The sequence below is a fragment of the Leptonychotes weddellii genome, chromosome 14 (genome assembly GCF_054177405.1).
Source record: "Leptonychotes weddellii isolate Sample4059 chromosome 14, ASM5417740v2, whole genome shotgun sequence".
Taxonomy (NCBI): domain Eukaryota; kingdom Metazoa; phylum Chordata; class Mammalia; order Carnivora; family Phocidae; genus Leptonychotes; species Leptonychotes weddellii.
The window spans coordinates 36791355-36807020 of record NC_138382.1 but is presented as its reverse complement, the minus strand read 5'-3'; the positions used below and the strand labels follow the sequence as shown (position 1 = coordinate 36807020).

Genomic DNA, 15666 nt, shown 5'->3' with positions numbered 1-15666 from the left:
GGGTATTGAGGAGGGCACATTCTGCATGGAGCACTGGGTGTTATGCACAAACAATGAATCATGGAACACTTCATCTAAAACTAATGATGTAATGTATGGGGATTAACGTAAGAATAAAAAAAAAAAAAGATCGAGAAGGGTGTATGAGCCCCGTTTTAAAATTCTGAGCCTGAGATACAGAGGAGTTAAAACCCCTGGTACATCAGGAAGTTCTTTGGAGCCCATAGATCATGGTGCAGCAGTAATTCCTTGCCTGAACTCTGTCCTCCCAGGTGATGGGGAAAAGCTGATCACCATCTCTCCATTTTCAGATCACAAAGGTATCAATGTTTAAAACACAGAATGGCAGCTCTATCACCTTGACCTCTCAATTTTAGGAAGATGCAAAGTGATCCTTTTCCTAATCGGTTTTGGAACTGACTTCGGAGGACTCACTAAAACCCGAACACCGGTCCCACTAGGCTTAAACCGCTGGGTCGGGGTGTAGCTAATTCTCCAGGCTTGCATGTTTGCATTGAGAGAAGAGAAGATGCCAACAATTCTCCTAAGGCAACTCGGGGCCATGTCACCCTTGCCTCTGTGGTTTTCATTAGTTTGTTTTTCTTTTTCCTCTTATTTACAGACTTCTTCCAATGCCAGGTGTTGTGATAAGCCCCTTGCACACATTTTCTCACTTAAGCCTTGCGTCTAACTCATGAGCCAATGCCATTGGAATCCCTGTTAAACAGATGGCAAAACTGAAGCTCAGGGATATTCAAGAACTTAACCAAAACTCGCCCAGTGGTCATTGAAAGAGATAGGGCTTCAACCCAGATCTACCTGCCTTTAAGTCACGTCCAAAATTTAACCACAATACTGTGCTGTCCCCAACACACATACAGCCTACTTGGTGTTCTCACCGGTTTGTGGCATCAGGCTGCATAGGTCCTGAAGGTGCCTTTCCTTCCTACCCCAAGGCACAGAGAGGGTCACTTTGAGAATCACAGGTTCTGTGCTGGCTTCTGCCCCGGGGACCGCATGCCTACTCTTGTCTGCTCAGCCATCCTCACAACTCTTCTCAGGAGGCACCCTGTGGCGATCCCTGGGGTGTCCATTGGGCTGAAAGGAGCTGCCTTACTTTGTCAGGCTCTGCCCCACCACCCTCGAGGAGCACACCTGAGTGCTGAATTCTGAAGGTGGCATTTCAACTGCTGCTTTTCTAGAAACTCATCTTTAAGAGAAAAATCCTTTTAGGCTGCGGAGGAATGCAGAATGGTAATCAGGTCATGCTAACTGGGACAAATGTTGAATTAAAGAAGTTGAAGAAGTGAGTAGAAAGGAGAGGTCTCAGCCAGCCTCCCAGCATTGCCTGGCTGCCCACAGGGCTAAACCCCGAGAGAAAACAAAGAGAGCCAACCCCTCCCACCTTTCAGCAGCTTAGAAAATCTCAAGTGTTGCTGCAGTGGGAAAAGTCGGAACATGCTATCTAGAAAGCCCTCGCTGACCTGTGAAAATGTTTGAGAACCTACGAAATTCCAAGTCTAGAATCATCTCCTATCCTATGGTCCCAGCCTGCCTTCTATTAGAGGATTTGGGAAAGCCAGCCCATGAGTGGCAGGGCCCTTCCATGCTTTGGGGTGCCTTTTCTCATCATTTCCCTCTGGTCTACATCTAAGCCCTGAAAATACTCCTGTGACCGCACACAGTAGGCGATCAGCGGTTTCCTGTCAAATATTTTCTCTGCCGTGATTCCAGACTTTGGGGCATTCCTTAGATTAGGTTACTTCAGGTTGTTTCCACAGGTTTATTTGTCTGGCCTTCTGAATGCTTTCCTGCTTTATTATCATTTTTATGTAATTGTTAAATGGCAATTATTGCCCATCTTCACAGAGCTTTAGAAGGTTCTAAGTTCAAACAGTGACCCTGAGACCACTGAAGAGTTTTATTGGTAGAAGCACCATCTTCTATGTTTCAGAACTTCTTTCTCTGTCTTCTGGGCTTTTTAGCAAACGATGTGAGGACCTCTTGGAAGTGTCTTCCACAAGAAGTACCCCTCTTCGGGGCTTATGGCTGCAGAGTATGGAGAAGCAGATAAGACTAGGTTCGGCAGCCAAGAGAAAGGTTGGCACCCACCCTGCCAACTGCAAGCAGTCACAACCCCCTCCCTCCCTCCTCCTTCCTTGAACTCCTTCTTTTTCTCTTCATTTTCTGGCCTTTCTTATTCCCTTTCACCTCCTCCTCCTAATCCCCAGGCTTTCTTTTCTCTCCCCCTTTCTTCCCAGAGTTTTCCTCAGAAATTAAATAAAAACAGCTGAATTCAAAATACCTTTCAGCATGGTATGAGAATCTCAAGCCACCAGACCACAGATGAAAGGTTTGCCTTGGACCTCCTCCCTCCCTCCCGCTTGCTTACAAAATAAAGGAAGCTGCCCCCAGGGCTAAACCCCAAAAGACCTTTTCTCTGAACCTCCAAGCTCCCTCAGAGATCTTCAACGCTGACCTTCAAGCTCCCTCAGAGATGGACATCGCGCCTGTCACCTCATCCTTCTTCCTCATTCCTCATGAAGCCCAAGCCCCATGCCAGCCTACTTTGCTGTGTTACATTTCCTTTCCTGTTTCCTTCGAGAATGTGCGTTCTGGTGCACGTTCATTGCCTACACCGAGGCGCTCTCGTTCCAGAGGCCGCCTTTGTGGTAGCAAGGTGTCTGGGCTTAGGACTGTTGGAGCTGGGAAGCAGAAAGGGCTCCAACTGGGGTCACCTTCACCATTGGAATCAGCTGATCCCACTCTAGCTTCCAGCTTCTGTCACCCCCACCCACTCATGAAAGTCACTGCTATGACCACACCCCATGACTTCCATCCGTGAGTGGGGGGTAGCTAAGCGGATGTCAACCTACCATGTCCCATCCTAAGAAAAGAGACCCTCCAAGAGAAAGTTTGGGTTTTGGTTTGGTTTGGTTCCATTTGGGTCTAACTAGAAAGGTAAAATGAGCTCCCACGTTAGTACGCTGCTAGAGAATCCAGCCAACACAAATCCCTACTGAGAACATTGTAGAGCTTGTGGTGCACTGAAGGGCTCATCCTATGTGAATCTAGGCAAGAACCAGTCCGTTTAAAATGAGGCTCCTTTGTACTTTGAATGTTCCTGGGTGGGGGAGGGGAGGTGCAGAGGGGATCAAGGATTAAAAAAGAAAGCAAAATGGGCTATGTTTCACTAATTTCTACATTTTTGCATGCTTTTTATTTTCCTGTGCTTGTTGCATGCATGTAACCATTAATTATGTCAATAATGGAGAAGAAATTAAGTGTCTTACTTGTGGTATAGCTGTTTGAAATGATGATTTTGAGAATTTGGAGTATTTTTCCAGCACCTTCCCCTAAGCAGCTCATCACCAACAGACTTTACTTGCTGTGCTCAGTTGATCGTTCTTTGCCCTAAATCCCCAGGTGGAAGCAGATGCCTCCTTGATGCTTTAATTGCCGCTGACTCAGCTAATTCGGAGAGCTGGGATGCATCCTCCCAGCTCGTTTAGAAACTTCAGTGTTGATTAAGATAGATGTTTGGAAACCGAAGTCAACTCAAAGGACCCCTGGGCTTGGCTTTCCATGGTCGAAAGCCAGTTCTGGGATGGACATTTAATTCCAGAGAAACGGCTGTCTCCAGAGCAGCACCGTGTCTTTAGACATGTTTTGGATCTCAGCAGGAGAGGGGGGTTTAGTGATGACTAGCGCCTTCCTTTATTTTGTAAGCAAGCGGGAGGGAGGGAGGAGGTCCAAGGCAAACCTTTCATCTGTGGTCTGGTGGCTTGAGATTCTCAACAGAGATTTGGGCTAAAGAATCCACAAAGGTAAGAACGTACCCCTCGTGCAGGGCACAGGGTGTTTGAGTTGAGCAGAAAGTTGTGCAAGCCACGTGCCTGTTGGGCCAGTGCCTCGCATTTTCCGAGAGCCCCTCTCTTTATCGTCCTCCTCATTGTGTCTCCTTTTCCACTGCTTTCTCTTGCTTCAGGGAGGTTCAGAGAAAAGGCTTCTATTCTCCATAAGATTGCCAAGAAGAAATGCCAGGTGGATGAGAACGAGAGGCAGAACGGGGCTGCCAATCACGTGGGTGAGTGCGAGAAACTTGCATCCCATGCCTTTCCCGGAGCACTCGGAGGGGCGTGGGGAGGCAGGACCCAGCGTGGGCCCCTTGACTCGGTGCAGACCCGCAACCCTGCGGCTCAGCCCGTTCCTGGGTTTCCGCAAGAGCCCATTTTCCCTGGGGGGCACAGGGCATAAATGGATACACTATGTCACCTACTCTAGGGGAACTCCAAGAAGAGTAAAATGATTCTCTGAGGAACCTAAAGTAAAACCAGCTTCTAACCAGGCATTTCCCTTGAAGAGTAGAAAATCATTTCATTTCAGGAATTCTACAGAAGGACGACCCACACATACACCTGTCTTTTTAATGTTTAACAAAATGTGAGAGTATCCTTTCTGAGATTCTTGCCTGGTAACCAGATACTGACATGCTATACTTGGGACATGGCCCATGCCACACCCACTAAGTTACCAGACAGTTCACTTGGTCACTCCTGAACTGAGTGACGGGGTCCTTGCGAGGTGACACCACCTCTCCTTTCTCAAGAATTCAGCAATAGCAGCCCAGGTCTCTTTGGGCTGACTTTTTCTGAGTTCCCGTGTGAACCAGATCGTGACATTCAGACATCTTATTTTAACTCGGAACATGATGTTCCTCCTCTCCTGTCTGCAACTATAATATAATCCACTAATCCTAAATTCAGACTAAATTTAACCTAATCTGGATCTCTGCTACAAACGATGCCGTTGCCCAAGAAACTGCAATGATCTGCAGACAAAATGCAGCAGTGTTGCACTCAAAATACGGGACACTCCTTAGGAGAGTTTCTGCCTCTCCTGTTAGCCTGACTTCTGGCTCGCGGACAACCTTTGGCCAAGGAACAGTCAAGATTCTGTTGGCTATGAAAAGAAAAACCTGAGGGGAATAAACTGAGATGTTAAATATTGTGTGCAGGGGCTGTTTCTTCTCATCAGTTCACCTCTGTTCTCGAACATCTTAATTCCACTTTGGGACCTGATCATCCCATGTTGGTAGGGTCAGGTTTGGCCATCGTGGGCTGATCTCAATGTTGTCTCACTTCAGCCAGTAGACACCCCAAAACCCAGTTTTAATATCTCCCCAGGTACTTGGTGTTTGGTATTTTTCATGACTGGACCAAGCGTATTAGGAATAGTTGGTAGAGCCACATAAAGCAGAACACCACATACATGACACTGCCGCTGTGAAAAACATGGAAAGATAAAATACATTTGAGCTTCTGTGGCTTTTTGTATTTAAATATACTTATGCATCTGTATCCCACCACTAAATACATGAGTAAACAGAAACATTTCCCTGTGATTTCCAGAATGTGGCCACTTCAAGCCCAATCATTTTTATGTAACTCTCAAAATATTTTCCAGTGATAAAAATGTGTCGTCCTTTGGAAGTTACTAGAAACAAACATTCTGACACTCTATGAGTGGCCCGATACAGCTCGTATCTGAGACCGAGGAGCATGACGATGCTCTCGGCAGGCCTGACACAGACCCCCATGGCTTCATTGTCTCCTAAAATCCAAGAAGATTGGGACATGGCCCATGCCACACCCACTAAGTTACCAGACAGTTCACTTGGTCACTCCTAAACTGAGTGGCGGGGTCCCAGCAGAGCCAGAAGGTCTAAGCACCTTTCTATTTTGCTCCCACTGAAGTCATGGCAGACCTTGGTGGTGCTGATCACTGATCACGTGAGGTGCTTCTCTGAGCCCCCAAAAGAAATCGTCTAGTGCCAGGCAGTGACTATAATAATGATCAGAATAGTTTGTTGCTTGCTTGTTTGCTCTGTCCCAGCTCTGTGCCACGTGCTTTATATGCATGTTCTTATTTCGCAGGCATACCCTTTGATTGTATCGTTGTTAGTGGTATTAGCACATCACCCCATTTTCACAGATGAGGAAGCTAAATCTCAGAGAAGTTAAATTACTTGCTAGGCGTCCCACAGCATAAGCAGTAGAACCAGAGTATGAGCCCAGGCTGGTCTGGGATGCCCAGTGTCAGAGAGTCCCAGGGCTTCACCATGACCGTGGAGGCACTTCTAACTCCCAGAGGAAAACTGGAATTTGTACCTGCTGACCTGTGGCTTCATGCTAGGCAGATGTTATCTCGCACTCAGGAATGAAGATGTTTCCCTCTGTTACTTGTTCAGCTTCCCCTCGCCTTGCTTGCCATAGGATTCCCAGGTGTAGAATGTGCAGAAGAGCATTCTCCAGGCATTTTGAGAAGGCCAGGCTCTAGAGCCTGCCCCCACCACCCAGACATTGGCAGGCTTGTGCACGCAACGCACCTAGAGAATTAGGGCTGGAAGCAGTGGGCCTTAAGGTCAACCAGTTGAACCCCCTCATTTCACAGATAAGGTTCCTGAAACCCACAGAAAGGAGATTTGCCTGAAGTGACAGCCTGATAATGGCAGAGCAAAGTCTTGGACCCAAGTCTCCTGGGTCCCTAGCCAATAAATATCCTTTCCAGAATGTTGTATAAAAGAAAAGATCCTGCTGTAAAAAAAAAAAAAATCCAAGGGGTGTGGTCCTGGATATAATATTAGTGTACAGATTGAGCATGGTTTTGGTGAAAAAATGTTTGTGTTCATGTTCTTGAATGGCTACTTGGTGACTTTGCCTGGCATAGAGAATGTGCGCCAGGGGAGCTGAATGGGGACTCAAGATATCAGCCCAGAGTGAGAGAGCCAGAGAGCTATTAAAGAGAGGAGGAGGACTGAAAACGCTGAGAGGTATTGGGAAGAATGCTAAAAATCCTTTGCCATTTGGCGCCACCCCAGCCCTGGGCCTTAACCCCTCTGAGACCACTGTCTTCTTTGGCCCAACATTTTAGGACGTTCCTTCCAACATGGCTCTTACCCCCATTGACTCCATTTGCTTTCTCTGTGTGTATCTACATTGTACCACAGAAAAAATCGAGCTCCCAAACAGCACCAGCACGGAGGTTGAAATGACACCACCCAGTGATGCTTCAGAACCCGTACAAAATGGAAATCTCTCCCACACTATCGAAGCTGCGGAAGCCCAGGTATGGCTTTTTCCCCTTGTTCTTGATGTCCTAACACAGCTTCCCTTCTCCTCGGAGACCCACGCTCCCGGGCAGGGCAGACACGGGTGAGAGTGAATTCTCTTCGTGTCTGTTGCTCAGTACCAGCAAAGGCCCCCACGTGTGTCAAGCTCTTTGTGTACTGAATGAATTCACACATTTTCTAAGCCACTGTTTCTCAGAGTGAGATCGGTGGCCTCAACCATTTCATCTCCCCGAGATCAAAATACAGATCCCTGGGCCATACTCCAGACCTGATGAAACAGAATCTTGGGTTAACAGCTTCCAGATATCAACATTTTAAACTCGCTTCCTGGTGATTCTTAGTAAATGATAAAGTTTGATGGCTGTTGCAGTCTAATCCTTTCTCTGTGTCTTTAAGATCAAGGGTAAGTAACCAAGAAACTACAGCCATCACACCCTGGTTAACCCCCCTTGGCCTTCCCTGGCTCCGCAATTGAAATTAATCAATACTGTGGCCCATTCTGCCATCCAGTGGTACAACCAGTAGACAACTGTTTGATTTAATAGTTGTAATACTTAACCTTCCACGTGCTCTATGCCACAGACTTGGTACTGGGCACTTTACATATATTGCCTTTAAACCTCACAGCTGAAGGCGTAGGCCTTTCCCTTCTCCATTTTAGAGTTGAGGAAGCTAAAGTGTGACGAGATGAAGTGCTTAATCAGGATTACCTAGCTGGTGGGTAGCAGAGCTGCGATTCAATCCCCGATCCATCTAAATGCAGTGCCTGGACTATTTTCAGCACACAGCACTGCCTCTGGACCACAGCTGCTCACAAAAGGAAGCAGAACCACCCAAAAGTAGGTGATGCTTGCCACATTTCTGGATCTCCTCCTTACCAAGTGTATCAGGATTGCTAAGGCATAGGGCCCCAACTCACATTCTCGTCAGGCACCCTCAGTCCATGTTTCTCAAACTCGAATGTGCTTACAAAGCTCCTGGGGGATCATGTTAAAATTCAGAATTGGATATGTCAGGTCTGGAGTGGGTCCCAGAATCTGCAAAGCTAGCGAGCCCCCAGATGGTTCTGCCGCTGCTGGTCCAAGGACCTCACTTTGAATAGCACTGCTGTAAAGTTTGTGACCTACTTCTCTAGACAGAATTTTCCCAATGAGCTGAAAAGTTACATGTGCCCACAAACAGAAGCCAGACTACAACAAATCTATTCCAGGACCTTCTTCTTTATTCCAGGATACACTCTGCAACGGAGCCTGCACTTCTTAGGGGAAAAAAAAAAACATGCTAGTTTTGCCAGTTGCCCTTATTCCCCGAAAGAATAGGCAAGAAAAGTCTCTTCACTTAAAGGAAAGGGTAAAGATATTGAGCACCTTTTCATGTACCTGTTGGTCACTTGCATATCTTCTTTGGAAAAATACCTATTCGGGTCTTTTGCCCATATTTTAATCAGGTTATTTTTTTATTTTGCTATTGCGTTGTAGGGGTTCCTTATATAGTTTGGATATTAACCCCTTATCAGATATATGGCTTGGCAAATGTTTTCTCTCATTCCATGGATTGCCTTTCATTTTGACGAGGGTTTCCTTTGCTGTGCTTTTCATATATATACATACATATAAGGATATATATATATATATGTATGTATGTATATATATACACCAAATGACCGTGTTGTACACCTTAAATAGATATGATTTGTATTTGTCCATTACACATCAGTAAAGCTGGAAAAGAAATAACGAAAGGAAATGATAAAGAAAGGGAGCTCCTTCTGCCCTGTCTCCTCTGCCTTCTAGGCTCTCGCCCTTCTGCCCAGAGCCCTGTGGTCCCATCACATTAGCTCAAGTGTAAGCTGGCAGAGCCGCTTATGTCCACATGGCTAAACAGCATGTGGCAACAGGAGGTGGGCCCCAAGGACATCTGGCTGCCCTTGGGGATGACACAGTCACAGGTGTGCAGAGGGCAGCGTCCTCATCGTGCCTCTCCATCTGGCTGGCAGAGGGACATCTGTGCCCCCCACAAGGGAGGACCTTACTGCAGGGGAGTGAGAGAGCTTCACCTGACCCCTCTCTGAGCAGAGCTGTGCCCCCCTGGTCTCACACAGGGAAACAGGACAGATTTGTGCACCACCTCAAGGGCAAAGAGGAGGCACCCCAAGGAGCCTCGCGTGCTGGCCGCCGGACGGCCTGGTGGGGAATGGTGGATCCACCCGGAGCGAGTTACCTAATCTCGCTTCAGGCTCCCCATTGACAAATTATAGATAATAATGGTGCCGCCCTCCTTTGGGTTATTAGGAGAGTTACATGAGAAAATGTATGGAAAGCACTTAGCACAGAGCTAAATGCTGCTATTTATATTATTCTGTGCCCACACTTACCGTATAAATCCCAGCCAAGGTGTTCCTTCCCTGAAGGAGCTTGTTTAGGTAAAATGAAAATGTAATACATATAGATAGATAGAGATGCTATAGATGGGGACACACACATAAACAGATAAGAAAATACTTATTCATATACATATGTGTATATATATATATATAATGTCTGGGGGTATTCAGGATATAATAAATAAACAAACATTTGTGGTAAGTAAATAATTATAGCCCAGGGTGACCACGGGGCTCTGTGCAAAGTGCTCTGGGAGCCTGTCAGAGGAAGAAGTTGACACAAGAGAAAGTGTAAAGGTAGAGGTAACATTTGACTGGGTGTTGATGGGTGAGTAGGAGTTCGTTGCTCAGAGAAGGAGATGACAAGTGCAAAGGTGTAAAACCTTAAGAAGGAAGTTCATGTTTAGTGGTGGGTGAGAAGGCCAGTGGACCCGGAGACTGAAGCAGAAGGTGAGGAGTGAAGAGAGATCCACTAGGAAAGGTAAATGGGGCTGAAACTCTTCAACTGTTCAATCAGAAAATTTTTAAGTGTTCATCTAATATGTGTCAGGCACCGGGCTGGGCCCTGGAGACACCCACACGTTCCAGCCAAGCAAAGAATTTGCAGATACAAACCAAGATATAGATGACCACAAGGGCCAAGAAGGAAATTCAGCATGGTGGTGTGGCGAGGACTTGTGGAGGGCCCTTGTAGGTTGGGAGCTGCGGGGAGGCCTCACTAAGGAAGTGGCATTTGAACTGAGGCTGAACTCCAAGGAGGCAGCCAAGGAAACAGCACCCACAGAGGCAGAAATGAGTTAGGCTTCCTCGAGGAACAGAACAGTCAGTGTGGCTGGTGGATGGGGAACAGAGGGAGGGAGGATGGTGACAATGAGGTGGGACAGGAGGGCCAAGCAGAACTGGCTCACCTTGTAGACCATGATAAAGAAGTTGACTTCCTTCTAGGGTAGCAACAAGCCACTGGAGGTTCCCAGATATGATCTGTTCTTCTAAAAAATCCCTAGGGCTGCGCTGCCATGTGGAGAGTGAATTTGGGGCAGGAGGGTTGCATACCAATAGCGGGGCAAAGGGGTCACTGTAGGAGTTGAGGTTGAGAGCTGATGGTGGCATGGACCAGTGCAGTAGACCTGAAGGTATGGAAAAATACATGGATCGTGAAGGGCATTGTCGGCTCCACCAAGCAGTCTGGACTTTACCCTGTCAGGAGTGGGGAGCCACAGAGGGTTTAGAGGAAGCACCGTCAGTGTCAGATTTGGAAGAGAGGAGCATAGTGCTTTCAGGATGCTCAAGAAGGGCCCAGAGTGAGGGAAGACTAGATGCAGGGCATCAAGGGAAGAGCCTCTTGGCTCAAGGGTCAGCAAACTATGATCCATGGCCAAATCTGGCCTGCAGACTATTTTAATTCAACCCGTGAGACAAGAATGTTTTTACATTTTTAAAGGTTTAAAAAAAAACACTAGCAGCATATGTGACAGAGACCATATGGACCACAAAGCCTAAAATATTTACTATCTGGCCCTTTACAGGAAAAGGTTTGCCCAGCCCTAGACCATCTGCAGTCTTTAAAAAAAGAGAGAGAGAGAGAGAGAAAGAAAAAGAATAAGGAAGCTCTTCATGTATCGATACGGAATGATCTTCAATATATGTTCAATGAAAAAGGCATACTGCCAAATTGTACCCAGTCTAGGATGGAGAAAACAGGGGGAAATGACATATATATTTGCTTGGGATGCTACTGAAAAAACTGGTCATGCTGACTACCTCCTGAACCAGGGTCTGGGTGATGGGGAACCAGAGTGGCAAAGGGTCTTTTCAGTATGCAGCTTTCTGTAGCTTTTAAAATTTTTTTTTTTAAGATTTTATTTATTTATTTGACAGAGAGAGAGAGACAGCAAGAGAGGGAACACAAGCAGGGGGAGTGGGAGAGGGAGAAGCAGGCTTCCTGCGGAGCAGGGAGCCCGATGTAGGGCTCGATCCCAGGACCCTGGGATCATGACCTGAGCCGAAGGCAGATGCTTAACGACTGAGCCACCCAGGCGCCCCTCTGTAGCTTTTAAATTTTGAACCAGGTACCTGTATTCCCTATTCCAAAAAATGCAACAACAATAAAAATAATAATGGGTTAAATTAAAACAGAATCAGTATGTTTTAGTGGTTTAAGATCAGAGACTCTGGAGACAGACCACAAGAATCCAAGTCCCAGATCCGCCACTTACCTGCTCTGTGACATTGGCCGCCTTACTTAACCTCTCTGTTCTCCATTTTCCTTCTCTGTGAAACGTGGATAACAATCCTATTTCATAGCATTGCCATGAGAATAGTCTCTTAGAACAGTTCTTGGCACATAGAAAACACTGCCTGGGTGTTTGCTATTATTAGCGGTACTTAGTAAAACTTAAAAAATGGTTATCTATCAAGTGGCCCAGGTGACAAGGCCTTAGACCAAGTATTGGCTGTGACATGGATAGCCAATGGTTGGATCTGAGAGCCGTGTCTGAGGTGGCCTTGAGCAGATCTGGACCTGGAGAGGGAACAGGAAGTGAAGGTGTAGGTGATCCTGAGGTTGCCAGGCTGAGGACACTGGGTGAGGGGGTAGGATAGGGCTAGGACTCCCGAATCAGAATAAAGATGTGAAATCAGAACACTCAGCCCCTTCCTCCCCCCACCCCCCAAAGCACAGCTTCCCCAGAAATGATTCAGTACCTTTATGGTGTTAGTTTCATCTCTTTCCCAGTTGTATGTTTATCATGCTACGTGAAGAAAAAGGTGTGCATCCTGACTTTATTAACGGAAATTATGAGCCCCATGCACCACACACACATATATATATATATTTTGCTGGTATTCTCTGGAGACTTGAGCCTGTCTCGTGTAATTAACCTGCTGTTTCAAAATCCCTATTTACAAGGGAACTAATTTAACATTGACACCTCGTCTCTGAGAGCTTTCTCCAGTACAGACTTGACACTGGCAATGAAGAACATTTTAAAATAGTCTCTTTCACAGAGGGAGCCCCTCTGCAGGTTTTTTGCTTCATTGGTACGTTCTCTGGAGAACCAAGAAATAATCTGACTTGTAAATGGCTTAGTGCTAATTATCCCTTCCCAGTGACTGCTGACACAATGCAGTCATTTTAACGCAGAACAGATTCCAGCTGCCACAGAGAAGTCGCCTCCAAATTTGTAGTGTTGGGACTTTATCCAGGTTCGGAAGACAATTGAAAGAAACAGTCCCACCCAGAACCCAGCATTTTCGTACACTTTCCTTCTGCTGATTAGACAACAACCAGGTGATGGCACTTGGGCGGCTTGCTGCATGAAGCTGCCCAACCTCGATGCATCGAGGTGGTCGATGCGAGACACGGCAGAACCCTGTAAATACACATTCACGGTGACAGGGCGGAAGGGGCAATGCCTTGCAAACGTCTTAGATTCTGCAATCTGAAAGTCTGACTTCTTTTTTATTGTGTCCTACATGTCCATGTATTGGGAACTGGTTTTTTATATGTTGCAGCTTTTATTTCATTTTGCCTCTAAGATTTCGCTCTGTCCTTAGGGAAATCAGAATTATCCTTGCTTTGGTGAAAAGTTACACAGGGGCACCAGTGGGCAAACAGATTTGTATAAGGAAATCACTTTCCTAGGGAAAAAAAGATAAACAGAATGAGAATGTATAAAATGCATGCTTCTTTTCTTTCTTGCTTTCTGTACACTTAAACATCACTTTAGTGTGGTAAGCCCTTCCTTTCTCCTTTTGAGAACTCAGTCCTGATTTATTTCTCCCCAGTCTAGCATTGACCTTTACCTAAGCTCAGGAGAGTTTTTAAGGTCTGCTTTCATAAAGCCTCATAGTGCTGATAAAAATGTTTCAGTATTATGTGACTAAGAGTGAGTAGAGAAAGATGATGAAAGTGAGTTGATTTTAGATTTCCCTAAAAAAAAAAAAAAGATAAAATGCATAAAAATATCTCCTTTCCATTAAATTTGGATCTCTGAGGGTGGTTAAAAAAAAAAAAAGCCAGCATCATTAACAAGGTAGCAGTTTATTACGGGTTGTTCTTGTTGTTCTTTGGTTTTGGAGCTCCTTCGGGAGACTTCATAATAAATTTTGGTCAAAAATGTTAGCTCTGATAGGGATTTCCAAGATTATTGAAGCAGATGGTACCTAGAATCCCCATGATGTCTTCCTAAAATATTACCCTTAGTTAGCAAACGTTTATGTTCTCAGCTGTAGTGAGGTTTAACAGAGGGTTGTGAACCTCGAACCTTCCTGTTATTCAAAGAGCAGGTATCTTTCCTCAGTGACTAAGGTGTAAGAGCCAGGGTTGCCATCTTGGAAAGTTTGAAAATAGCCAAAGATCGCATTTCCCCTATTGATGGGATTATTCAACCTCTTAGAACAGGAGTGAAGCCGAATAAGAGGTTTCTGGCCCCCAAGAAATGCAGGCTTTGGTGCAAAGTGGGATGTGTCTGTGTGCCAGAGCAGAGGGCAGGGCTTGGGGGCAGGGGGGGGATGCAAAGGCCTGATAGGGAAAAGAAAAGAACATCCAAAGGTTCTCCATCCGACTGGACTTTTCAAGGCCCACGCCATGTCAGAACTACGATTGCCTCAGAAAAGAAACTCATTAGTATCAGAGAAAACCCAATACAAACTATTTTTTTTTAGAAAGTAGATATTATAGGGTCTTACCTAACAGACCTTACTGCAGGAGTTCATTCCATTTCTGAAAGAGAGAACATTTGTTCTTCAAACCTATACATATATTTTTCTAAGGAAAAGTTGAGATCCAGTTTGTATATCTGATGACCTGAACAATAATTACAAACTGCTTAAGATGCACCCAAAGGCCTTTCAAACACATTTTAAAATGAAATTAAGATCAGACTCGAGTTTCTGACTAAATTTGAAATCGACAAAGAATTATATATTCACTGAGAATCTTACTGTTAATAACACCATTTGTCATTGTGCTTTCTGAAAGAGTTTGAAGAATGTCTATTAATCATGCACATAAAGTACATTAAGGACTGACTATTAATAAAAAGGAAAAAAAAACTCTATTACCTCCCTGGAAAAAAAAATACTGACATTAATATTACTGTTCCTATGAGTAATTCTAATCCATTTAAAATGATGGGAATGATTTTTGAATTATTTTTTATGATTCTCCAATAGCTTTTATGTTGACAAATCTTTCATGATTTGTATGAGCAAGATTTACGAAACCCATGGAAATGATACAAAAAAACAATTTACAACAGCAACACAGAAAGCAATCCATCTTGTCCGTAGGTTGCACCTCGGAATTATTTGGGCAAAATGCAAAGTGAAGAAAAGCAATTGCATTCCACCAGACTCTTCAGATGCCATTTTATATTGCAATAAAATGGTTTCTTGGCTTTCAGAGAACTTAGGTCCAGACAGCTCCATCACTCACAGCAAGATCCTTTGAAAACTTGATTTCAATTCAAAGCTATGTAGAAGCAGATTATGCTTTTTTCAGGTTGCCATTGCTGAGTGAAACCCTATTTTGTTTTTAATATGTTAAATTCTTCATGTTTGGGTTTTTTTTTTTATTTTTCCATCTATATATAAAACAAACCATATGATGGTATTATAAGGGGAGTAAAATATTTCATACCACTAGGTGGGCAGAGATTTATCACTTTTTAAAAATTTGTTTGCTACTTAAATGTTAACTCTGTTGGTTCAGGATGTCCATGCAGAAGGCAGTATAAATGTCTCAGATGGTGCATCCTTCCAAAAAGAAGATGCTTTTGACTTACCTCTTTTCAACTTATCTCTTAGAAAAAAGTGATAGAAACATAGAAGATAAAAAACAGAGTGGAAAGAATGAGGTATATTGGTAAAAATATATATAAAAATGCAATGACATTGAGAAACTAAGAGAACAAAAGTAAAGGAATTTTTCAAAGACTCAAAGAATGAGTAAAAAAAAAAAAGGTTATTTCACTCCTACACTGTTGGTGGGAATGCAAGCTGGTGCAGCCACTCTGGAAAACTGTATGGAGGTTCCTCAAAAAGTTGAAAATAGAGCTACCATATGATCCAGCAATTGCACTACTGGGTATTTACCCCAAAGATACAAAAGTAGGGATCCGAAGGGGTACGTGCACCCCGATGTTTATAG

The 15666-nt window shown here is 44.7% G+C and overlaps 1 protein-coding gene and 1 long non-coding RNA gene across 4 annotated transcripts in view; both read left to right on the top strand.

Annotated features, from left to right (window-relative positions):
• Positions 1 to 15666, top strand: part of LOC145717028 (uncharacterized) — a 560651-nt gene that overhangs the window by 421150 nt on the left and 123835 nt on the right. The window lies entirely within an intron of this gene.
• The window catches only part of SLC24A2 (solute carrier family 24 member 2), a 239949-nt gene that overhangs the window by 189598 nt on the left and 34685 nt on the right, over positions 1 to 15666 (top strand). For all 3 annotated transcript variants that reach the window (XM_081803017.1, XM_081803018.1, XM_081803016.1), the window contains 2 exons: positions 3989 to 4087; positions 7010 to 7128. In XM_081803017.1, coding sequence (XP_081659143.1) covers positions 3989 to 4087; positions 7010 to 7128 — 218 coding nt within the window. The remainder of the gene's footprint in view (positions 1 to 3988; positions 4088 to 7009; positions 7129 to 15666) is intronic.